Below are 24,493 nucleotides of genomic sequence, written 5' to 3' on the forward strand. Positions count from 1 at the left end.
ATGTTCGCGCCAACAATGCCGAGTCCAAGGAACAAGCATGTGTGGAATGTTAGCTTCGGGAAGGCTGAACGGGGTTGGAGGGGTATTTAAAAGTTCCAGGATATGCCATGCCACACCCACAGGTTTCCGCCGCGGCTTTCCGAGACTGCCAGGGGGGGTGAGAGGTGAGTCTGCATCATTACAGGTCGAAATGCGGGGGAGGCCGGGGAGGAAAGCCGTGGGGAAGCGGGTCACGTGTGGGGTATACTATGTTTAAAGAGTGTTGAGATTCATGGCCTCTCCAGGCATCTCCAGGCATGAAATGCCTGCTTCGCCAAGCATGAAGCTCATGATCAGCATTGACCTACCATGTAGAGTATAGTTCAGGAGAAATGCTTCTCATTAAATAGGATCTCTCTCTCATGGAGAGAGAGATCAGACTTAAACCACCTCGTTGGTTCTTGGCAAGAGTTTCCTAGCATCATTCATCGTATTCTCCATTCAAATTTCAACAAAGAGCCATGCGTGCTGGTTATGATAGAAATTTGTGGGCTCTTTATTTTACATGGTGAAGAGGTAGTTCAGCATCCAAAACACCTTTCAGATGCATACGACAAGACATCCTGGGCTGCGCTTGAAGGATTGTAGAGCAGAAATATATCAAGATGATTGATTGAATTCGAAATGCCAACACCCCCAATGGAGAAAGATTTCCAGGATATGATACTATACAAGAATGCGGATGTGGATGTGCAGATCAACGCTAGACAAACAGGACCAATTACAAAGTAGATGGACAGGCACAGGGTATGGTATGTGAGAAAAAGAAGCAAACTCCCGAGAAATGCCCAGACATCCCGGAAAGACCGAAAGCCGAAATGAAAAACAAAAAGAGGGAAGGAAACGAACCAAAACAAGAAACTGAACGCTAGTGTTGAATATTCAGTGTTTGGTATTTACCTCGGCGATGCCGGGTGACTGGTTGGTGCCGAGAGATACTCCTCAGGAACCTTAGGAACGCGCGGTGAATTGGCCGTCTGTACAATAGCACGGTGTTGAGCACGTAGGAGGTCACGCTGCCGCTCTTTCTCCCTGTTGGAAGCTGCGCCGCCCGTTAGTCGCCGCATGCCGCTGCGAATCATTGATTCGAGGGAATGGGGACCGTCGGTTGCGCTGCGGACCATAGGTGGAGGAGGTGCTAGCTTGGTGGTTGTGGTTACTGGGCGTTCGTCAAGATCCGAATGCTCCTCGTCTGGCTCGTCATCAGACATGAAAGCAGAGTCGGTTAGTCCCACGTTTGGCGTGGAATTAGGTGCATTGGTGGTGTGGACGTAGAGATTGTTGGCGGGAGAGGTGACGGAGCGGGTGTGGTGAGACACTGGACGCAGCATCTGCGCAGCATTTGGAGGTGTGGTGGTTGCTGGGGAATACACGGCAGGTCCATCGAAGCGGAAGTTAGGCGGTCGAGACTCAGCTAGACCATTGTGGAAAGACGACGTAGAACCTGTCCGAGCGAGGGATTTTCGCAAGATTGGCGCGGTCTGCTGGTCGTAGAGGTGCGCGTTGGTGTCGACGTAGCTTCCAGTAAATCCTCGCAGCATTGGCGGAGCCACGGGGTTCATGACAGGGGTACCTGGGTCGGTCTCGTCGAAGAAGTCATCCAGACTGTCCAGCTTCTGCACGATGTCTCCGATGTTGCCATCGGTCTGTGTGTCGATTGACTTCATGGTATCAGCTCTCATTGGGAAGAACGAGTCGCTGAATTCATCAGCATGGAATGCCACTTCAGAAGCCATGACGTTCTCAGCGTGCATATCATCGGCTTCCACACAGGTGTAGAAGACGGCGTGGACATTGTTCCGGGTCATGCTTGACTGAGTCGCAGGCATAGGGACGGACCACCCCGAGGGTTCAGGGATGCCGTAAAGACTCTGGATCCGCTCGTACTCCTTACGAATGGCGCGAGAAGAGCTTGCTGACGCCATACTCATGCGAAGATGGTGGCGCTCCATTGGATTGCCTGAGACGGTGATGATGTGGTCCAGAACCTCCAAAGCCTGGGGACAGAGGTCTGTTTGCAAAAGACGAAGCAGCGGGGAAATCAGATCCGGGCCATGACAAGTGACCTCATTCCGGCGCATGTCCACCTCAGGAATCAAGACACAAAGAATCCTCATGGTTTTGACGCGGAACCAATCAGTAGTGTTGGTCAGAAGGCCCATGAGGAAGATCAAGCACTGGAAATCCAGTTGCGGGAAGTAGTACGACTTGATCTCAGTGATGATATGATCCAAGAAGACACCAGCGGTCTTGTACTGCTGATTCGCGAAACCAAACAATGACGCTGCGAGTCGAGGGCATCGCTCATTCTCGGCCACGCGGGCAAGTAGGCTGGCACGAGTGATAGCTTTTTGGTCGGTGAAACCTTGCTCGAAGCATTGGAGGAAGTGAGGTAGGTTAGCCAGCACTGTAAACAATTGTCGAGTTCCGTCTCCAATGAGATCATTGTTTGGAAGGCCGCTCAGAGTATGCAGCAGATCAAGGGTGCGATCAAAGGACTCAGATGATTTCATTCCCTTGAAAACAAGGTCCTGGAGACCATCGAATCCGCCCTCCCACTTCGGTGGCTGGCCTTCAATCAACGTGGTCACGACAGCCGGATCGCTGAGATCGACTCGAGAAAGGAATTTGTCAAGCATGCCAATACTCTCAATAAACTCCGTTTCATGAATTGTGTTGAGACAAGCACACGTAGTCCAGAACAGCTGAGGATAATTCAACAAGTCCGATGGATTCAATGAGCTGATAATGATCTTCAAGGTGGTGAGGATTTCCATCGAGAAAGTCTGATAATCGGTCTCCTCATCAGCAATAGTATTCGAAAGCCGAGCCAGCATATCCGCCAACATCCTCGAATCCAAAGACGTCGAAATGCAGCGGAAAACCTGGAACGAACGGCATGCCAAATGTCTCACGGGGCAAGAAGTAGCCCAGTTCAAAGCCTCCTTAGCCCATAATTCACCAATGCCTTCATAGGCGAAGCTAAAGAACGTGACAACATCACGAGTAACAGTAGCCATAGAAGCAGGCACCCGACGATCATCGGATTCCTCATCCTTGCCATGATTCTCTTCATACTCCCACACGACGGCGGGGTCACTCTTGCGGATAGACTCCACAAAGTCCTCGACGGATTGCCGGGCGCCAGCCGGGGCATCATCTTCAAGCTTGGCCGCTATCAGTTCATGGATGAGATGGACCAGCATCTCTCGAGCCTGCTCCTGTACAGTAACTGTATAGTGGTCCCAAAGAATGAGGACAACGTGAATGAGTTTGACAACATCATCCAGGGCAAGGGTAACCGGGGCGACCATAAGATCAACGAGGAAGATCAGGGCGACCTGTCCAAGGGAAAGACCAGCTTGCTTGTTGCCAATGGGGAGCACCGTTGCGAGGTCTGCAACGTATGGTAGGCTTTTAATGTCGGGGGGAGGTGGGGTGAGATCCTTTCGCTCTTGCACCATATTCTTTGGCACAACCTGCAATAGGAAGAACTCAATCACCTTTGATCCAGCCGGAGTACCAGACAAGAACACGACCATTTGTTTGGCATACTCGACGAAGTTTTGCTCCTTGCGTTCCAGACATATGCTGATGATGAAGTCTAGCACTAGCTGTACATTGCCTCCGTGAGGGCCAGTTGCCAAAGCCTGCCACAATGCTTGCACTTGATTTGGCAGGATTGTGCTGCACCGAATGGTGATCTCAAAGAGGTTTGCAAGCAACATGTATGACCTGGCAGTAGGGCCACCATTAGGATCAACCTGGAGCTCCATTGTTTGAACCCACGGCAGGATGGCAGCAACCATGTTTCGTTGACTATCAGGCCGAAGATTGCGGAAATGCAAAGAGAATTCGGAGAAGATGGTAAAAGCCAAATCGGAATGCTGGCTAGCCAATCGCTTGGAAATCTCGAACTGGGCAAGCTTGTAGACAGCAGTTGTTTTATCAGAAATACTGATATCGAAGTCTTGAAGCCTGGAGTTCTTTTGCTGACGCTCCTCAAGCTTCCGAAGAAGCTTGGCAGACTTCATTCTAATCTCACGTTTCTCATTGCCCAGTGTTACCAAGACTGCACCGAGGATTCTCCAGAACCTGAGAGGATAGTCCGGGTACTCAAGGAGCACTTCAGTGACTACCTCGAAGTAACTCTCGATGGTCTTTGGTCGCTCAGTGATATAGCACATCTCAATCGATCGTTCCATCAGATACGAGTGTTCTTGATTATGAATAATCAAGTTCTTGAGGGCCCGACGGCCGATAGCATGCCACTTATCACTAACGGTGCTGAAGATCATCTCAATCCAGGACAGCATGCGCATGACATCGAATTGAAGAACCGAACCACTTTCAGTGGCGATGCTAATGGGGCCAGCACAAAGAGAAGCCATGGCGCTCAGGGCAGCTCCCCGCAGACTCTTCTTTTCAATCTCCATAGCAGCAGCCGTGTTCCTCATTTCGCCAGCTTCATGGGGCTGTGCCAGAGAATACTTCCGCATAGTTTCTTCCCTTTCAGAGATTTGAGACTGGTTTGGCGAGTATCCGCACCACTCCTCCATGAGCGAGAAAGCGGACTTTCGAGACTCGAAGGGCATCCAGCGAGAAGGATCCTTGGCACGATTAATCCCCTCGAATACCTCCTCCATCAATCCACAGAAATGGAAGCGCAAGCGCTGGAATTCCCAGTCATTCTGAACCTCGGCGTCACTGAGGAAAATTCGAATATCCTTTGCGTATGTAACCAGGTTATTGACGATCCAGTCGTCATTGTAAACCTCGGGTTCTTGAAGGAAATGAGAAGTGAGTTTGTAGACATTCGTAACTTCAGTGCGGAGGCGATCAGTCTTTCTGTTCCGGCGCGGGCTGCTAGGGCTGCGATAGTGGTTGCCAATTCTCATCTTCGCTTCTTCGTTACAAGTAGTAACAGCGTACTGCAAAGATTCGAGAAGAGTGCGGTAGAGGTTCTTGTGAATAGCACCCAGAGCCACCACGATGGCACTCCTGATGGAATCCCGCTCAGCGGAAAGAAGGGGAATGACAAAGGCGAAAAGACTCCTAGCAGAGCTGATCTTGTTTTGGGACTGCTGGGCTCCCTTGGAGGCTTTGCGGGCATGTTGAGCGTTTGCCAGCTGACTCTGAGACTGGGCTCCCACACTGGTGACAGTGGTACAAGCCATGACCAAGTAGAGCTTCCATTGCTCGACCAGGATCTCAGCTGTCACATTGTTTCTACCAATAGGAGGGCGGTTGTGGTATGAATCCGCGGGGGCGAACGGAGGAAATCTTGTACTCTCGGCGAGAGATGTGATACTCTTGTGCATATGAACAAGACGTGCACATACAATCTCTCTGCCCAGGGTCACGGCAAAAGGACAAGTCTCAAAGCTGACACGGATAATGTTCGGGAATACCTTGGCCCACAATGTTGAATCGTAAGAGACTTCACTGCTGCACAGTTCCATGAGGGTATTCTGTGAGGCGCTCCTTCGCTTGCCTTTCTGGATCCGACTCCGCTCTGCCACAGTGAGGTGCTCGTCATTGACATCAAGGATTTGCTGGGAATCAGCCTCGAGGATGCGAATAATTCTGGTGTTTTCCTTGCCAAGAGCACTGTCGAACTCGGTAATCAACCGTAGAACAGTAATGGCAAAAGCTCGAACTCTTCTTGACTGCGAACACAGGAAAAACAGGCCATGTGATTCGATCTCCTCGACGTGGGCAAGGACACTCGATAAGTCGAGATGCAAAGCTCGGCTGCCGGAGATGGATCTTTCCAGTTGGTCCATAGCTGCACCCTTTGTTTTTTGCTTGATTTCATCAATCCAAATCTGCAACAGCTCAACGTACAGCCGTAAAGTTGACTCGATATGGCCCGGTCCAAGCATTCCTTCATCTGACATGGTGGAATAACGCTCATCAAAGTTGAAAATGAATCTGGCAAATCCAATCGTGACTTGCTGCGCGTGCAACTGTCTGGCAATGGCCTTCAGGGACTCTGCTGATGAGGTTGCAATATTGGACTGCACATGAGCAGTACCCGTGCAAAGGAGATTGATGAGAGAATTGAATGGAATATGATCGGAGAGACAACGTGGAAGGGCTTGAACTGCCACATGAAGTAAGTCGTAGAAGCCCTGCTTCTGATCCAGTGTAGTGAGATGATCATCACGTCGGCCGAAACTGAAAGCTTCTGAAATCGGTGTTTTAGGGGTAGTTCCGCCGAACTTTTCGTCTAGAACTGCCTGTCCACCAAATGTGTTATCACATAGTAAAGTAATCTTGCCCAAGACTTCACAGAAACGGAAATAGTACTCCTTCACATTTTCACTCAGCCTCGCTGTATTGACAGGTTGCCATAAGTTCGGATCCTGCTTTTCAGTTGCACTCGCCACCGTGTGCTCCGCAAGCAATTGTGGCCTGTGGAAATACATGGGGGTCGAAGCATCGGTGAAAGGATTAGGAAGCGAGCCAGTAGGGATTGGAGGACACAGTTGGTCGCTTGTCTCCAAATCAGACATGGTAGCCAAAAAGGCACGGATGCCAATGACCATTTTCTCGGGCTCCATCTGTTCAATCTTCAACTCTCTGCCAGACAGGAACAAGTCGGAGTTGATCAATGGGAATATGATGTTTCGGAAACAGACATCAGGATGCTTGAATCCAATTATTTGAATCAATTGTATCAAAGGATCGGCAAAGACCGGCTCTGCGCTTAGATACGTTCGACGTCCAGTTGGAAGGGCGATTTTCGCCACTTCTTCAACCTTGCGAAGTGTTGTCGTTGGAGAGTCCGAGAAACGGAAGAAGTATGTCCAGACCAGACGACAAATGGCATGGAGGGCAGGTGCACGGGTGGGACGGTCCTTCAGTCGCGCAGGCAAGCTCGAGATCATTGAGAGCCATTGGGCAGAGAATGTCTCCTTGTTCGAGATGCAAAGTAACAAGACATTTAGTGAGAAAGAAGCCGCCCAATGGCGAGGCTTAGCGAGAAGCTGCACCAGACGCGGCTGGACTAGGTCTAAGAATTCCTTCCACCGAGGCAGGGAAAGATCGCAGCTGGGGTTGGCAGCAACGGGGAGAAGAAGCTTCTCGATCACATAGCAGTAGGCTTGTTTGATGCGCTGCCCGTGGGCATTGACAAACAGCCGTGCTAGGGATCGCATAAAGTCGCAAGACTTAGGCCATCCTTCAGTATTTGTGGGAAGACGAAGATATCTCATGCATAGAATCAATACTTCGGCCTTTGCGTCACCATCTCGAGATGGACCCTTGGCTGCTTCGTCCTTCTGATGGCGATCGAGTTCTCCCAAGAACCGGTTGGCGACGCTGGAGAAATTGGATTCGCTCATAATACCAAGCAACTGGCCGTATATCCTCCAGTTCGCCATCCGGAGTGGTGATGCTGAGATCTGATCGGGGTCAGAGGTTTTCACCTGGCCAAAGACAATGTCCTCCAAGCGATCTGCCATGTCAAGTGTGATTGAAGCCAGGCTACTCTGATTGAAGATCTCAATCAAGACCCTGCAGACCAGATAAACCGAAACCGTGGCGCGTCGCTCCACCAAAGCGATATCGTCATGACGAGCAAGGAAGGGCGTTGATTGCTGCGGCCGTTCCGCGGGAGGAAACTGGTCACCAGGCTGTGTCGGCTCGGTGTTGCGACGAAGAAGAGGACCATTCTCGGATGCAGGCGATGGTTTTTGTTCGTTCGTCATCTGTCGTGCGGTGATGGCGGCATCTCCCTTAGCCTTGCGCCAAAACATAATCGTATCGATCAACGGTTTCGGCTTCAGTCGGGCAATGTGACCCAATGCCGATATCAATTGATCAAAGGTCGGGTCCGCTCCAGGCCCGCAGACTTCCTCCACTGGAGCATCGGATTCTCCCAATTTCATGATCGCCTGATTGATCTTGTTATCCGCCTGCCCAACAAACGAGTTGAACAGATGATGTAACGCATATTCTCCCACCGTCTTCGAGTCCGAGTGATGCTTCGAGTGTGACCGGCTATGTGATCTCTCCCGTCGTGTCTTCCCTCCCGAGTTCATGCGTTTGTGGACCAAGTTCGCGGGATTGGCATCCATACTCTCAGTATCGTTGTCTTGTATGGTGCTTAACGTCGGAGGTAATCCATGGCCAGCGGCCATCGCGGATGGGGTGGAATACCCCGAATGAGAATCAAGGGGATCGAATTTCGCAGGTAGAGTGGCCTCGTCGAAAGCGCCGCGACCGAGAGACGCGATAAGTTCCGGACTGAGCGGACTGGTGGAGGCGGTTGAACCAGCCATGCTCGGGTTCCGCGAATGCTGCACGCCGTGTACAATCGAAGTCTGGCGGTGATGACCGTACGAGTTCGAAGGCCGTCGTTCTAATCCTTCATATCCTGTGGGCCGACCGGCCGAAACGTCGGGGCTCTTTGAACCGGAGATACCGCGCCGCGTGAGAGTAGGGGCAAGGGTGGAGGGGTCAGCAGCTCTTCCTCTGACGGCGGAGGACTCGCGACTGTGCATAGGAGTCGACTGGGTAGTCCTGGCTCGGCGATCCGCTGGTGAAGCTAAGTTGTGGTGTGGCGCGGATTTTAAGTCGTCAGGGATGAGGGGCGTTGTTTGCTGGCCGGGGCCAGCTTTGTGGGAAGCCACTGTTTTCAGCAATGTCAGACCGTTGGCTCCGAGACGCAGCGGGTGACTTACTGTGTATCAAAGAAACCTCATTGCTTCAGACCTGCAGGCAACCGGTGTATACTTTTCGAGTTGATGTTTTTATCGGGTGCACGGGTGCCCAGGTGCCTTGGAGTAGAAGGATATTATTAAGCCTCTATAACTTCACTTCCACACTTTTACTCTTTACTCTTTTGTTCTTTCATTTCTGATGTTTCGCAAGATCCTAGTCTTGTATTTTGTGCTCTAAAGCCTCGCAAGTCTATAGAAACATATGGTTGAAGCTCGGAGGGAATGCTCGCTTGTACATGTCAGAGTACGGAGTAAGGTTACCAACAGCGTCAGACGTACAGGAACAGGCAAAGATTTCACCTGGTCAGCTATGTTTCGGATGCCGAGCTGGGTCTAAGACTTGTCTTTTGAAACAGATCTGGCGATGCCTCTCTCCCCACACGGAGATCCCGTGGAGGCATACCGTAGAGCATCTGTCCATACTCTGTACGAAACCGGGTGTCTGGTCTATAAGCTTTATGTGCTTGGTGAAAAGTAACTTCTACAGTATACTCCGTATCAGCTAAAATGACTATCTAAATTGAAATACAGACTCTTAGGTCTCTACGGTTTAGCGTCGTTCTGATACGAGGCTCAAACTTGGACCGTTTGTTCCAGGTCCCCTGAGTTTTCAAGCCTCAAATTATATCCACTGAGGGGTCAAGGGCGAGCAACTCCTTGATACAGTGTGTGTCTTCAGACATAGAGTTACCGTTGGAAAGCCTATAGTGCACGAATATGACTGCAACCTCGGGACTATGTGGGGGTTGACATAACTGGTCATACCTAGCACCACCTAGTAGCACAGTCGACATCGAAGAATCAGTGGCAAATAGATATCATAAATTCATAGCAAGACAGAGAGAGATCCAAGTCACACATGGTTGAAGCCATTTGACATAAGTTATCAGTTAACGTTCAACTCCAAGGATATCTTCACATGGGAATCCTGATTCCGCCGCAGCCGAGCTCAAAGAGGAAACTCGCCACGGGTCTGGGGATACCTTCACAACCAACGAACGGAATGCATTCCGCGGGGTTGAGAGGTACGAAGGCCGGCAAACTCGGGGGTGTGGGGAGTGCGGCGAAGAAGATAGAAACTTGCAATCTCCCGAATAGCCTTGCCGCGCAACCCCAATAGTACCCGCTCTCCGCCTTCACGTAAGGCAAAACTATACAGAACACTGGTAGTCAACAAGTGGTCGCTGATGAGAGGCTGGATGTTATAAAGGCTGATTTCCCGATTGATTTCCCCGGGATTGCCCACATTAGAAATTATATATACGGGGATGTTGTGACTTTTACTATTCCCTGCCCATTTCCCTATCTCTGTACTTTACACGCCAAACATCCCTCCACAGTCAGCGGTGAGTGGCAGATCCACACGGAGCCAGGACATTCCGACCTGCAGATCAGACCACCGTTACTTCTCTCTTCCTCTTCCTCTTCCTCTTGAGGTTTACCTAGGGGTCTTTTTGGTGGGCTTAGAACTACTTTTTGTATTTGGTTTTTGCCCGCTTTGTCTTGGAACACAGTCCAACCCTCCCGGAAAACATCCTTCTCCCCCGTTCCAATGGCGCAACTGGACACACTCGACCTGGTGGTTCTGGTCGCTCTCTTGGTGGGTAGCGTTGCCTACTTCACCAAGGGGAGTTACTGGGCCATTCCCAAGGACCCTTATGCCTCTTCAGGCGCCGCCCAGAATGGTGCCGCCAAGAGCGGCAAAACTCGCGACATCGTGGAGAAGATGGAGGAGACAAACAAGAACTGTGTGATTTTCTATGGCTCCCAGACCGGTACCGCGGAGGATTATGCGTCGCGTCTGGCTAAGGAAGGCTCTCAGCGCTTCGGCCTGAAGACCATGGTGGCTGATATTGAGGATTATGACTATGAGAACCTCGACAAGTTCCCCGAGGACAAGGTCGCATTCTTTGTGCTGGCCACCTATGGTGAGGGTGAACCCACTGACAACGCCGTGGAATTCTACCAGTTCTTCACCGGTGAGGACGTCGCCTTTGAGAGCGGTGCCACCGGCGACGATCAACCCCTCTCCTCCATGAAGTACGTCGCATTCGGTCTCGGTAACAACACTTATGAACACTACAACGCCATGGTCCGTCAAGTCGATTCCGCCTTGACCAAGCTTGGTGCGCAGCGCATTGGTGACGCTGGTGAGGGTGATGACGGTGCCGGTACGATGGAGGAGGACTTCCTCGCCTGGAAGGAGCCCATGTGGGCTGCTCTGTCCGACGCCATGGGTCTCCAGGAACGCGAATCTGTCTACGAAGCGGTATTTTCTGTGAGCGAGGAAGACGAGAGGTCCCCCGAGGACGAGACTGTCTACCTCGGTGAGCCAACTGCTGCCCACCGTGAGGGACGCGCCAAGGGTCCCTTCTCTGCCCACAACCCGTATATTGCCCCGATCGTCGAATCCAAGGAACTCTTCACTGTCAAGGACCGTAACTGTCTGCACATGGAAATCAACATTGCCGGTAGCAACCTCAGCTACCAGACCGGTGACCACATCGCTGTCTGGCCTACCAACGCTGGTGCCGAGGTCGATCGTTTCCTCCAGGTCTTTGGTATTGAGGACAAGCGTCACTCGGTCATCAGTATCAAGGGCATTGATGTCACTGCCAAGGTTCCTATCCCGACTCCTACTACCTACGATGCCGCCGTCCGCTACTACATGGAAGTCTGTGCCCCCGTCTCTCGTCAGTTTGTCTCGTCCCTGGCTGCCTTCGCCCCAGATGAGGCGAGCAAGGCCGAGCTCGTCCGCCTCGGTAATGACAAGGATTACTTCCACGAGAAGATCGCCGACAAGTGCTTCAACATTGCTCAGGCCCTCCAGAGCATCACTTCGCAGCCGTTTACTGCCGTTCCTTTCTCGCTGCTCATCGAAGGTCTCAATAAGCTTCAGCCCCGCTACTACTCTATCTCCTCCTCGTCTCTGGTTCACAAGGACAAGATCAGCATTACCGCTGTTGTCGAGTCCGTTCGTCTGCCCGGTGCTTCGCACCTGGTCAAGGGTGTCACCACCAACTACCTCCTGGCCTTGAAGCAGAAGCAGAATGGCGACCCCTCTCCCGATCCTCATGGCCTGACTTACTCGATCACCGGTCCCCGCAACAAGTACGATGGTATCCATGTGCCTGTCCACATCCGCCACTCCAACTTCAAGCTCCCCTCTGACCCCTCCAAGCCCATCATCATGGTTGGCCCTGGTACTGGTGTTGCGCCTTTCCGTGGATTCATTCAGGAACGTGCTGCTCTCGCCGCCAAGGGTGAGAAGGTTGGAACGACACTTTTGTTCTTTGGATGCCGTAAGAGCGACGAGGACTTCATCTACAAAGATGAGTTCAAGGTATGCACTTTCTATTCTGGTTTTGATCACTTCAACGTACGCTAACTCAATTGATTCAGACATACCAAGATCAGATGGGTGATTCCCTGAAGATTATCACCGCCTTCTCCCGTGAGGGAGCCCAGAAGGTTTATGTCCAGCACCGACTGAAGGAGAATGCCCAGCTGGTCAGCGACCTGCTGAAGCAAAAGGCCAACTTCTACATCTGTGGTGATGCCGCCAACATGGCGCGCGAGGTCAACTTGGCTCTTGGCCACATCATCGCTGAGCAGCGTGGCCTTCCCGCCGAGAAGGGCGAGGAAATGGTCAAGCACATGCGCAGCAGTGGTAGCTACCAGGAGGATGTCTGGTCATGATTGATGAATGTTTCTTTCTCTACGCACTAGATCTGAGCATATATATCCATGTTCTGTTGGACATTCTTTGCGATTCATGTATGCCTACCATTTTTCTCATTGTCCTGTTTATGGCCCAGAGGCTCCTGATGGAGTAACACGGCGGGTGATAACTTTAGACTTGTCATTTAAAACAAATTTAATCTTTTTTTTTGCGAATCAACAGTTGTACATTAATTGCACTTACATGTACAGAGTAGCTCGGGACTGTTCTGCAGTTTCCGGTAGTAGCGGACTTAACGTCATTGGGGAACTTCCACCTCACCCCACACCGACTCAATCCCTTCCTCGCCGAACCCGAGAACTTTTTGAGATGTCCACCTAGGACAAACACAAACAAAACCCAAACCCAGTCCTCCCATTCCATACTCAGGCGTGCAAAGCTCAAGCCTACCCAGCTCGGAGCTGTCCCATCCGCAGCTGACCCAAAATGGCCTACGTTGTGCCCATCCACCGGGCAAGCAGCATCCGGCACGCAGTAAAGCTCAACTTCTTCAACGCAGAAGAAGAATGCCTAGTCGCAGCGTGAGTTCGAGTCTCTTGTTCCCGGGAAACCCGCGCTGTCCATCCCAAAGCGAAAACAGCGGACAGTCAACGCTTCAATATGACATGACGGTATCCACAAGATCTCTAAGTTAACCATCCTACACCACATAGCAAATCCAACCGTCTCGAATTCTACACCCTCACACCCGATGGCCTCGTTCTTACTGCGACGCGCGCGCTCTACGCGAAGGTCACGATGCTTGCCCGCTTGCCCGCGCCTTCACATTCACCCACCGATCACCTCTTCGTCGGAACAGACCAGTTCAATTACTTTACGGTAACGTGGGACGATACAACGAATGAGATTAAGACAGCCCGCAGCTATGTGGATATTGCAGAGCCCGCATCCCGCGAATCGCAATGCGCGGCGCGGTGTCTGGTCGACCCCACGTGCCGGTTTATGACGCTAGAAGTGTACGAGGGTGTTGTTGTCGTCGTGCCAATTGTGCAGCCGACGAAGAAGAGGGGTCGGGTATCGACGGCGGCGTCGATGCCTGATGTGCCGCAAGTCGGAGAGCTAGATAAGCCGACAACATCACGCATTGACGAGCTATTCGTTCGGTCTTCTGCGTTCTTGCATTCGGAGTCGAATCCGTGGCTTGCACTGCTGTATGAGGATAATCAGCAAAAGGTCCGGTTGCGGATTCGCGAGCTGGATTTCACGCCTGGGACTTCGGGGACTTCGGCTGACGCTACGTTCAAGGAGGTGCAGGAGAAGAAGCTTGAGGGGGGTGTCTTTGGGCAAGAGCTTGATCTCGGGTCATCGCATTTGATTCCTATTCCTGCTCCGCTCGGTGGGTTGATCGTTCTTGGGGAAACATCGATCAAGTATATCGATGACAATGCGAACGATGTGATCACAAAGAATCTGGATGAGGCGACTGTTTTCGTTGCTTGGGAGAAGGTTGATAGCCAGCGGTGGCTGTTGGCTGATGACTATGGGAAGTTGTTCTTCTTGACCTTTGTGCTGAATACCCGTGGTGAGATTGACGACTGGAAGCTTGAGTATCTTGGGAATACGGCCCGTGCTGCGGTGCTAGTATATCTCGGTGGAGGAATGTTGTTTGTTGGGTCACACCAGGGTGATTCGCAGGTTATCCGGCTCAGTGATAAGTCATTCGAAATCATTCAGACTTTGTCTAACATTGCTCCCATTCTGGACTTTACCATTATGGACCTTGGAGCCCGGTCGAACGAGGGCCAAACTCATGAGTTCTCGTCTGGTCAGGCTCGGATTGTCACTGGCTCTGGTGCTTTCGATGATGGCTCCTTGCGGAGTGTTCGCAGTGGTGTTGGGATGGAAGAGCTGGGTGTGTTAGGCGAAATGGATCATATCACGGATCTTTGGGGTCTACAGACTCGGAGTTCTGGTAACTTCCTAGACACGCTGATTGTCACCTTTGTGGATGAGACGCGGGTCTTCCAGTTCAGCCCCGATGGTGAAGTCGAAGAACTGGATAGTTTCTTGGGACTGGCTCTCACGGAAAGCACTCTTCTTGTCGCCAAGTTGCCCGGCGGCCGAATTCTGCAGGTTACAGAACAACGAGCCCTAGTAGCTGACATCGAAAGCGGAATGGTGACATTCGAATGGGCTCCCGAGAAGCAGAAGTTGATCACTGCTGCATCTGCCAACAATGATCATATGGTTCTTGCTATCAGTGGCCAAGTCGTGGCATCATTCGATATCAGAGACAACGTCCAACTCATCAGACAGAATGATCTCGGCGCTGATCAGCAGATTTCTGGTCTGACTGTTCCATCATCACCAACGGGGGTCTTTATTGCAGGATTCCCTCAATCAGCCAAGGTGTCAGTCATGTCAGTCAAGGACTTTGCTGTCCTCCAGACAAAATCACTGGGTCCTACCGGAGAGAGTTTCCCTCGATCAGTTCTCGTGGCCAATGTCCTAGCGAATAGTCCTCCTACGCTATTCATCTCAATGGCAGATGGCTGTGTCATCACATTCTCATTGAATCCCGATGACTACTCGTTGACAGGCATGACAAAGCTTGTCCTTGGATCCGAGCAGCCGATCTTCAAGCAGCTTCCCAAGGGCAACGGTCTTTACAATGTGTTTGCTACATGCGAGAACCCTAGTCTGATTTATGGCTCTGAGGGCCGAATCATCTACTCTGCTGTGAATTCAGAAGGAGCGTCACGTGTCTGCCATCTCAACGCAGAAGCATACCCCGAAGCCATCGCAGTGGCAACAGAAAAGGAATTGAAGATTGCCCTAGTGGACAGAGAGCGAACAACCCAGATCCAAACATTACCAATTGGATCTACTGTCCGCCGGGTGGCATACTCCCCATCCGAGAAGGCATTCGGAATCGGCACGATTGATCGCAAGCTCGAAGGCGGAGACGAGGTTGTCGGCAGTCACTTTGTCCTCGCGGATGAAATTATGTTCCGGCGTCTTGACGCATTGGAATTGGACCCAGAGGAGCTGGTGGAAAGTGTCATCCGGGCTCAATTCGCCACTGGCAAAGATGAGAATGGTCGAGACGCTTTCAAGGACCGGTTCATTGTGGGTACGGCGTATGCAGACGAGTCAAAAGAGGGATCCATCCGCGGACGGATTCTTGTTTTGGAGGTTGATCATGGCCGTAAGCTCAGCAAGGTGGCTGAGCTGCATGTTAAGGGTGCTTGTCGGGCTCTTACTATGATGGGTGATCTTATCGTCGCGGCTCTCGTCAAGACTGTAAGCATTGCGTCTGGTCTCATATCCAACTATATACTGACAATATTCAGGTCGTCGTCTATAAGATCACTAGCAATCACTCGGGACCAATGAAACTGGAAAAGCTGGTAGCCTACCGAACATCAACCGCACCCGTGGACGTCAATGTCGTTGACGATATCGTTGCCGTATCCGATCTCATGAAGAGTGTATGTCTTGTCAAATTCACTCCGGGCAAAGACGGTAAACCAGACACTCTCGTCGAAGTCGGCCGTCATTACCAGACCGTTTGGAGCACGGCGGTTGCCTGTGTAGACAAAGACACATTCCTCCAGAGTGACGCGGAGGGTAACCTCATCGTCCTATCACGGAACCTGAACGGCGTCACTGCCCAGGATAAACAGCGACTGATGCCAACGAGTGAGATTGCGCTGGGTGAGATGGTTAATCGGATTCGGCCGGTAAATATCCCAAATCTTGCCAGTACGACGGTGGTCCCACGGGCGTTTTTGGCCACGGTATGTTTCCCTGCTCCGAGGATTAATGTTATGTACTAATTTACCTATAGGTCGAGGGATCCATCTACCTCTTCGCTGTGATTAACCCTGAACATCAAGACTTCCTCATGACCCTGCAAACGGTGGTCGCTGCCAAGGTCGACTCACTAGGCGATCTTCCTTTTGACAAGTTCCGTGGATTCCGCACAATGGTGCGCTCATCGGATGCGCCATACCGCTTTGTGGATGGTGAACTTATTGAGCTATTCCTGAGCTGCTCGCCAAGCATGCAGGAGGAGATTGTCGATGAGGTGGGCTCTATGAGTGTGGACGAAGTCAAGGAGATTATTGAGGCTCTGAGGAGACTTCACTAGTTCCTTGTGCTTCTTTGTTAGGTATCTATGTGATATGTTACGATTATTCATGACTATGGAGAATACGCGGCAATTTTTGTTGTTTAGAGGACTTGGGCAAACCTCTGGTTGGGTTTATGATACATCTTCAAATACAAATAACTCAGACCTATGGCTTGCGAATAGATATTAGTCTCAGTATAACATTCGGAATCTTGATGTAGCCAAAGGCACATGTAGTGCTATTATATTGTTTAACAATTACAATACAAGAATAAACCCAGTCACCATGCAAATGCACACAAGCCACCCAAAAGAGCATCCAAAGCTCTTGGCAAATGTCGAGGTCAAGACAAAGCTCAAGCATCCTTCTTCACACCCTCGTCATCACTCCAATCCAACAACTCCATAATCTGATCCCGACTCAAATCCTCAGCCCGCTGATCCTTCCGCACATTCTTGATATAGTTCTTCTGCCTCCGCCGGGCCATCTTATTCCACTCAGATCCAACCCCACTAGCATGAGGCAACATATCCTCCTCATCCTCAAGCTCAACCTCATCATCAGACCCCTCAATCTCACCCAGAACCCGTCCCTTCCCATCAGCCGCAGCAGCAGCAGCCCAAGAAGAGCCCGACCCGGCAACCGTAGACGAACCCTTACCGCCGCGCAACGAATTCGCCGATACCTTCGCCGTCCCGAATGCAGCGCGCTCCTTTTCCTTCTTCTCCTTCTCCAATCGGCGGTCTCGGTCATGCAGCCATTTAAAGCCCTTTTCTATGTAAGGACGCACCAGGATGTAGAAGATCACGCTGCCGATTACTTTTGTCCAGCGCTTGCCGCTCATTTCCGCGATTGATTTGTAGCCATTTGTACAGAAGCGGGTTATGACTAGCTCGAAGAAGCTGTATAGTTGGGCGAAGAAGTCATTGGCGGCTTCGACGGCCTTTTCGCTCAGGTCTGGGGTTTGAGTTGGGTCGGCCATTTTGGGTGTTTGGTCTTTTTCTTTTTTTGAGGGTGTGGTTGTTTGGGTTTGAGTTGAGGTAGGAGGGAGGGTGCGCAACGGCCTTGCCCGCCTTGAGTTTGTAGAATAGGAGGGAATTGAGAATGCAACAATATCTTATCCCCTGAGTGAGAAAGGAAGAAGAGAACAGAGTAGAGAAAGGAGAATTGCTCTTCGATTCTCTAAAATTCCGCGGTTCCCGCAACGAGAATGGCCTGTTTGGGCTTAGCGCTCTGTGCCGGATTAGCCGTTGTTCCGCTATACGCGTCGGCCAATCAGCGCTGGTTGGTTTGGTACGCGACTTCTACGACTATCAACACCATGGAGCAGAATGAAGAAGCTGGTCTGGAGGAGGTAAGTGTTAGCTAGGTGTGATGGCTATGAGTTGCTAATTTCTGATAATAGCGCCTGAAATCCGCGTTGTGGTTGTCTATTGGCAAGATCGTCGATGAGGAGACTATCAAGCTGGGCGTTAATGCGACGCCGCAGTTTATCGGTGCTTTGACGGAGATGGTGTGGGCTCAAATTGGTATGTTTAGTCTGGTTTACTTTAGACATGTCCTTGTTTGAGACTGATTCCTTGCAGAGACTGTCAGCCAGGATCTCGAGTCCTTTGCGAAGTGCGTTACAACATAAGTTGGCTCTGATGTGGAACCTGACATCTCATCCTTTCTTCAAAAAGATCAATTTTCAAGCGAACAATATACTGACTTGTTAATAGACACGCTGGCCGCTCCACTGTCAACGTATCAGACGTGATGCTCCTCGCTCGCCGAAACGAGGGATTGGACTCGATCCTTCGTGCCTTTGTTGAGCAACAGCGTGAAGAAGCCGCTGAATAGATCGTTGGGAGCCGGTGTATCTGATCAATACCACGATCTATTCTTGCAATGGCGTGTGTTGCTGATTGGCGGGACCTATACCACGGGCTTCGTTTTTTTGAAATGACATATGATGACCTATCCCATTTCTCGCTTAACTACCATTCTGCCGCAAATGTGAGTCTGCCCCGAGTAACCGTAGACGAAATCGTCCAGTATTGTTCGGTCTAGACCTAACGTTTCCACCAGTACCTTATCTTTGCATATTGCAACAGTGGCGGCCACTTCAGGCCGCAGGGCTTGATCTACAAAGACAAAGACGCTGCCTCTCGCAAGACAAGAAAATATCCTGTCCTGTCCGATTTCAAATTCTTTTCTATGTGTTGGATTCACCATAACCATTCCCACGAAGCCACACTCTTCTAAGCCATTCGCTTAGACTCTTTGGCACTATCTCGGACACACAAACCGTGCCGGCATTTGCATTGTTGTGTTGCATCACTACGCGTACCCTAATACCATCTGAGGGAAGTTGAAGCATGCCCTTTTGCCTTCCCAGTCCATATCGTAACAAACTCGTCATACCACGTACGACAATGAAAGGAGACCACAATACAATCCCAATATTGAAAATCATCACTATATATCTCCATTTACCGTAAATTAGAGCTATCTAAAGGCCCTGAGCTACCTGCCGCCTTGTACATTGCATATTACCAATTTGCCACCCTAACCCCTAACCCCAGCCACCTACTTCTACAGTTATACATATACAGGCTACAACCAAAGTCAATCGTGGCACGGGGGCTGGAGTTGCAGCTCCAGCTGCATTGCCAATGTACCCGGACGATCACAGTATGCCGTACTGGGACGCTTCTGCCTAGGCCAAGGCGCAGCAATATGTGGGCCCACAGTGGAAGAGATGTGGATTTGGCCGCGGAGGTTAAGTGGATGCGGACGTCATTTCTGTCAACAGCGTGGAGGATTTTTTTTTTTCTTTCGCATGCTCCTACTATAACTGCTGTACCATGCAAGGGGCCTCGGGAAGGTAATTGTGTGCATGCATATGTTATTGGGAAGGTGGGCAGAGGCTGGGCTGGGATGATGCCGGGCTGGCGTATTAGAATTTAAATATTGTGCCAGTACAGTATGTAGGGAAAGTCTGTAGGTATATGTGTCCTGTATGCAAGTTATAGTAAACTTAGCTCAGGTTAAGAAGAGGCTGGTGGATATATTGTGTAGGGATCATGCCTTGCATGTGCCAGCACTAGTTTCCGGCTATTAAACCTTTTCTAACTTTATTTCAGCCATCACCTCGCATATCTCGTATAAGTTGGGAGGTATAAGAAATACAGTGCAGAGTTACAGTGTAGGCAACAATAAAGTGTGGCTGGGACTAACCTTTCACAGCCTTTCACATGCGTCGAATCAGAGAGCCTGAAAACTCAGGTTAACAAGGCGAGGGATCCACTCGAATCTGTGGGACTGACATCATGTGGGGCAGACTAGCCACTTTTGGTGTGGCGCAGACCGTCTCCGGCCACTCAGTTGGAGCTTCGACCAGGATCGACTCGACGCCATCCACTGATCTTCGTCAATTGCGTCGACTCAGGGTCTTCCCTCTTTATAACCCGCCCGAATCCTGTTGCCTTCATTTTCTGTCATATATTCTCCTCCCACCCCGGACATCGTGTGTTCACATACCCATATAAACAAAACACATATCAACAAAATGGGAATCGGTGGGGTCATCCTCCGGTTCTTCAATCTGGGCCTGCGCGTCCTCCAGTTCCTCGATGCTGCCGTCATCCTCGGCATCTTCTCATACTACCTGGCCGTCCAAGCCCAGCATGGCCAGCACATTGCAACATGGTTGAAGGCCGTGGAAGGCTTAGCAGGTGCAGCAACCGCCTACGGCCTCCTGGGCATCGTCTTCGTCTGTTGCCTGGGCGGTGTGGCATTCTTCGCCTTCCTAGGCGTGGTCCTGGACGTGTGCTTCACGGGCGCGATGATCGCCATCGCCATCCTCACCCGCAAGGGTGTCAACAAGTGTACCGGCACAGTCGATACACCCCTGGGCACAGGCGATGCCAACGCCGAGACAGCGTCCAAGTCGCTGACGTTTGGTATGGCCTGCAAGCTGGAGAAGGTTGTGTTCGCAGTTGCGATCATCGGAATGTGAGTTGACCCAAAAATTAACCTAACCCCATATTCCGTGCAGATCCACTAACATGTCTCAGTTTCCTCTTCTTGATCTCCATCTTGTTCCAGATCCTCCTGGCCCGCCACCACAAGCGTGAGAAGCGTTTCGGTCCTTCGCCTAACAACGGCTACACCTACGGTAGTCGTAAGAGTTTCTGGCGCCGCAACAAGAACAGCCCGGAGGCTGTTGGTGGCGCTGATACTCTTCCCGGCCACCCGACCCCCGCCGACGTCGAGTTGGGTGCTGAGCCGGCCAAGAATGAAAAATCTTGGTTCGGTGGCTCGTTCGGTCGTAACAAAAACACCGCTACCACTCCCGCCCAGAATGGTAATGGCTATGGCTACGGCAACTCAGCCTACACGGGTAACATCTAGAGTTGCCGTATAGCTTGCCGGTGTGGTTTGTTGAGGGAGAGATGGTTAGAGAGTCTGACGCTCACGTCACTCTACCTATACTCTGAATATCTTTTTGTATTAGAGTTGAGTTAGACTGGGTGGACCAGTCGATGATTTACATGACCCTTTGTGTTGATTTGGCCGAGATACCACTATTTTGTTTGTTAAATTGGACCGTGTACAATATGATGGAGGATATCTGGCGGCATATTTGGGTCTTTCGGGACTGGCTGGACGTCACTTCGATAATAATAATGAATCTCTTTACTATTTACTCCACTTACGTAGGTTTCTAGTACGCTGTATTACAACATGGCGACTACAACATGGCGACAGGGTCTCCGCCACCACCTGATTGACTAACCATTTCCTTGGTTGCAACTTTTGTGATGGCGAAGTCTAAGTAAATGTTAGTGGCTTGGACTATACTGTTTGCTTCCCAATCCGACTAAAGTGTACACCATCTCTGTTTTAGTCAGGAACAATTCTATGCTAAGGGTGTGGCATATATACCAAATAATGTCTGGCAACTCTTGCTTTTCCTCTTGCTTTTGCCTTTCCGTTTTAGTGCTCACTCCTTGCCGCTTTTTGTTCACTGAGAATTACATAAGCACCCTGACCTGCTAACATAACTTACTCCTCTTCTCTTCGTCCTTGAATTTTCCCTCAGACCTTGGATTCCGGGGCCTCCTCTTGACAATAGGAACGGAAGCAATAATATCTTAATGTTATTAGTGGAAAAGGTCAAGGAGAGAGAGCGACTCGATACGCGAGCTAATGCTCACTTCTAGAATTGGGTCACGTGACCCGTAGCCTCGACATCCCAACCAGATATCGACTTGAATAATTGATCAAATTGAGCGAAATTGGTGTGGCCCTGGGGTCTGACCCCATTCGGGACTCAACACCGACAGAGGTTACATCGCATAAGGTGTGGCTGGGGTAACTGGTTACATTTTTCGTATTTACTTCTTAGTCTACTTGGCACACAGTAATACGAGCGATAGTTCATAACCACTCCGCGGGGCTTTCTACTACTTGATATTTCATTGGGTAGAACTTCTTCGATACTTCGTGTCAGACATCTAGGGAGCAAACAAGGCGTCGGCTTGTGGCATCTGCAAATACATAAAGCTGTGACTTGACACGGCTCGACTCATTTCTCAACAAACTCTCATCTTTCACAATCACAATAACTTGAAATCCAATTTCACCATGAAGCTTCTTATTATCACCACCGTTCTGGCCTCTCTTCTTACCTCTACAAATGCCACAGTTGTCAAGGCATACAAAGGCTCCTCTTGCAATGGGGAATATGTGGGCTCGGTGAGCGCCTGTGGAAGCACGGGGCTGTCACAGAACTACAAGGTCTTAAGCCTCAAACTCGACTTCCAAAAAGCAACAGCCTCTTTCTACAAGGAAAAACCCGATAGGTACGGAAACTGCGTGGGCGTCCATATCTCCAGAAACACGGATCAGTGTGTGACACTTCCTGTGGGCTGGGATCGATTTAACTGTGTGAAAATCCATGGCGGCACTTGCTGAATATTGGGGCTTGCTTGCTCTGGAGTTGGTGGAGGAAATATCGTCTATGGTCAAAAATTTTACTCATTTCCCTCTTTGCTGTTCATGGCTAGTCCTCAGATGGAGGATTCTGGGAACTGGATCAATCAATGTATGGTAGTTCAGGGATGAGGCATATCGAGACCTTATTTACTGGCTGCTTTTGACCCTGGAATCCAATCTCGCCGGATGGTTCGTTATCATATATATCTCAATCAAAGTATTTTACCAATGATCGGATTACTGTGTAAACAAAGAAATTAGAATACCAAGACGAAGTGGAGGGAATCGCAAAATGAACTTTGTATTTGTTCACAGTCTATGTCTAGTAAGTAAATAGTAGCTTTATTTACTGTGTCAAGTTCAATGTAAAGATCAAACAAGCTCACAACTCCAAGAGAAGTGAAAAAAAAGTGTACACGCCTGGGATTAATCACATTCCCAGCCAAATATTCATAGACCATCATTCATGGAGAATGTCACTCCTCCTGCTTCCAAACCGACTTACGAAAAAAGGGTAAAAGAAAAACGGGGACTCCAATGCCATTATTCAACGCCATATCTCACGGCCCTCGTTCCCTTTTATTAACATTCTCCATATCCGAGAGCACAAATCGGTTAAACTCTTCCCGGCGATCGAGGTATAAATAATGACTGGTTGGCTTATTAACGACAACTTCGGTCCTGTGTGGGGTGGGATTGGCGCCTTCCCAGGAGTCGGATCGACCCGACCAACCAGCCAGAACACCTAGATCAAGCGCAGCACGGGGTACAGAGGCGCTCGAAATCAGTTTTGCCTTTTTATTCTTTCCCAACCTTCTGTTGGTACTCTGACGACGCTGCGACAACAGTGTGTACCACAATGCGGCATGCCGACCTATCTAACCTAAGTAAACATACTGTATTGTGATAGCTACCGTAGAGCGAAACATAATGTCATCAGTGGCATGTTTTGGAAATACGATAGCTACCATAATACAGTCATTCTACGGTAGTCCGACCATTTTATAACCCCCCTAAATCCTACATGGATACCAAGGAAACATTATGAGATCCAAGGGTTTCAATTCTCTCTTCGATTCTCGCTTGACAAGGCTCAAGCGGGCGGGGCCTTCTCACAGGGCACCAAGGGAAGTAAGCGAGCAAATGGTTATGGTCTGATGGGCTATGAACCGGCGTATGGAAGCACCGATCCACTCTATGACTGCAACCCATCCGTCGTGTCAGAAGGGTTCACGCGGTCCAAGAAGGGTCCTATCATGCCAGGAGAAACGGGTATCAGTATGAGTCCCTTCGTATGTCCGTCGGGCTGGAGCACACTCGCAAGGAAAATTATATCCTCGTCCAGCACACTGGCCGAGTGTTGCCCCCCGTGAGCATATATCCATACGTCCGAAATTGATTAAAATTGCCCAGTTAACCCTGTTTTAACGCAGCTCATTTTCTTTAGTCTCCGGAAACTGTGTAGTGGGTGTCTCCGCCGGCCAAACTCTCACGTATGCTTCTCCGACATCAGGCTCGAACTTCGGCACCTTTACGAACACGTTGACTGGCAGCTCGACAGTCGGTGCGATTGCTATCACAGGATGGAATGTCAACTATGTTCGGAGTGTGGCGCCTTCAACTTCCATGAACAATAATATGTCCAACGCCACAGGCACGTCTTCAATCGGGGATTCTCCTGGGTCTACGCTTTCTACCAATCGATGTCGGGTAGAACAGTTCTTGGGTGCCCAAGATAGCGTTGGGCAAGGATTCCCTTGAATTCGACTCTCAACACAGCAGAGACGGAAGCGAACATCTAACTCTTGGCCTTAGGCCGCATATACTATCACCGTGACTCGTGGTTGGGCGTTACATTTCGATGTTGTCTGATCGTTGTCAGAAGATGTATATATTCTTTTACAGGCCTGTTGAAAATTAGA

At 50.3% G+C, this 24,493-nt stretch overlaps 7 protein-coding genes across 7 annotated transcripts; 5 read left to right on the forward strand and 2 right to left on the reverse strand.

Moving 5' to 3' along the window:
- Window positions 1-935: 935 nt before the first annotated feature.
- On the reverse strand, window positions 936-10,146 carry PENARI_c004G09413 (putative cell morphogenesis protein (PAG1); the record flags this gene model as incomplete). The annotated part of the gene is made up of 3 exons (XM_022629341.1): window positions 936-8,677; window positions 9,798-9,952; window positions 10,088-10,146. 3 exons carry the CDS (start codon window positions 10,144-10,146, stop codon window positions 936-938), a joined length of 7,956 nt encoding a protein of 2,651 aa, XP_022490981.1.
- A 174-nt stretch (window positions 10,147-10,320) lies between these two features.
- On the forward strand, window positions 10,321-12,467 carry cprA (NADPH--hemoprotein reductase cprA; the record flags this gene model as incomplete). The annotated part of the gene is made up of 2 exons (XM_022628982.1): window positions 10,321-12,111; window positions 12,171-12,467. 2 exons carry the CDS (start codon window positions 10,321-10,323, stop codon window positions 12,465-12,467), a joined length of 2,088 nt encoding a protein of 695 aa, XP_022491070.1.
- Window positions 12,468-12,936: 469 nt separating this feature from the next.
- Window positions 12,937-16,603, forward strand: PENARI_c004G12029 (DDB1/RSE1 family protein; the record flags this gene model as incomplete). Its single annotated transcript, XM_022629486.1, has 4 exons — window positions 12,937-13,031; window positions 13,164-15,753; window positions 15,804-16,250; window positions 16,301-16,603. The coding sequence occupies 4 exons, from the start codon at window positions 12,937-12,939 to the stop codon at window positions 16,601-16,603; spliced, it is 3,435 nt and encodes a 1,144-aa protein (XP_022490847.1).
- A 338-nt stretch (window positions 16,604-16,941) lies between these two features.
- On the reverse strand, window positions 16,942-17,568 carry PENARI_c004G02897 (uncharacterized protein; the record flags this gene model as incomplete). The annotated part of the gene is made up of 1 exon (XM_022629004.1): window positions 16,942-17,568. One exon carries the CDS (start codon window positions 17,566-17,568, stop codon window positions 16,942-16,944), a length of 627 nt encoding a protein of 208 aa, XP_022490908.1.
- A 339-nt stretch (window positions 17,569-17,907) lies between these two features.
- On the forward strand, window positions 17,908-18,428 carry PENARI_c004G05143 (CENP-S family protein; the record flags this gene model as incomplete). The annotated part of the gene is made up of 4 exons (XM_022629124.1): window positions 17,908-17,940; window positions 17,992-18,115; window positions 18,173-18,206; window positions 18,308-18,428. 4 exons carry the CDS (start codon window positions 17,908-17,910, stop codon window positions 18,426-18,428), a joined length of 312 nt encoding a protein of 103 aa, XP_022491181.1.
- A 1,711-nt stretch (window positions 18,429-20,139) lies between these two features.
- On the forward strand, window positions 20,140-20,984 carry PENARI_c004G01276 (uncharacterized protein; the record flags this gene model as incomplete). The annotated part of the gene is made up of 2 exons (XM_022628927.1): window positions 20,140-20,585; window positions 20,648-20,984. The coding sequence occupies 2 exons, from the start codon at window positions 20,140-20,142 to the stop codon at window positions 20,982-20,984; spliced, it is 783 nt and encodes a 260-aa protein (XP_022491004.1).
- Window positions 20,985-22,220: 1,236 nt separating this feature from the next.
- On the forward strand, window positions 22,221-24,332 carry PENARI_c004G06874 (putative secreted antimicrobial peptide; the record flags this gene model as incomplete). Its single annotated transcript, XM_022629209.1, has 3 exons — window positions 22,221-22,499; window positions 23,690-23,849; window positions 24,019-24,332. 3 exons carry the CDS (start codon window positions 22,221-22,223, stop codon window positions 24,330-24,332), a joined length of 753 nt encoding a protein of 250 aa, XP_022490775.1.
- Window positions 24,333-24,493: the final 161 nt, after the last annotated feature.

The sequence above is a fragment of the Penicillium arizonense genome (assembly GCF_001773325.1).
Source record: "Penicillium arizonense strain CBS 141311 chromosome Unknown PENARI_contig004, whole genome shotgun sequence".
Taxonomy (NCBI): domain Eukaryota; kingdom Fungi; phylum Ascomycota; class Eurotiomycetes; order Eurotiales; family Aspergillaceae; genus Penicillium; species Penicillium arizonense.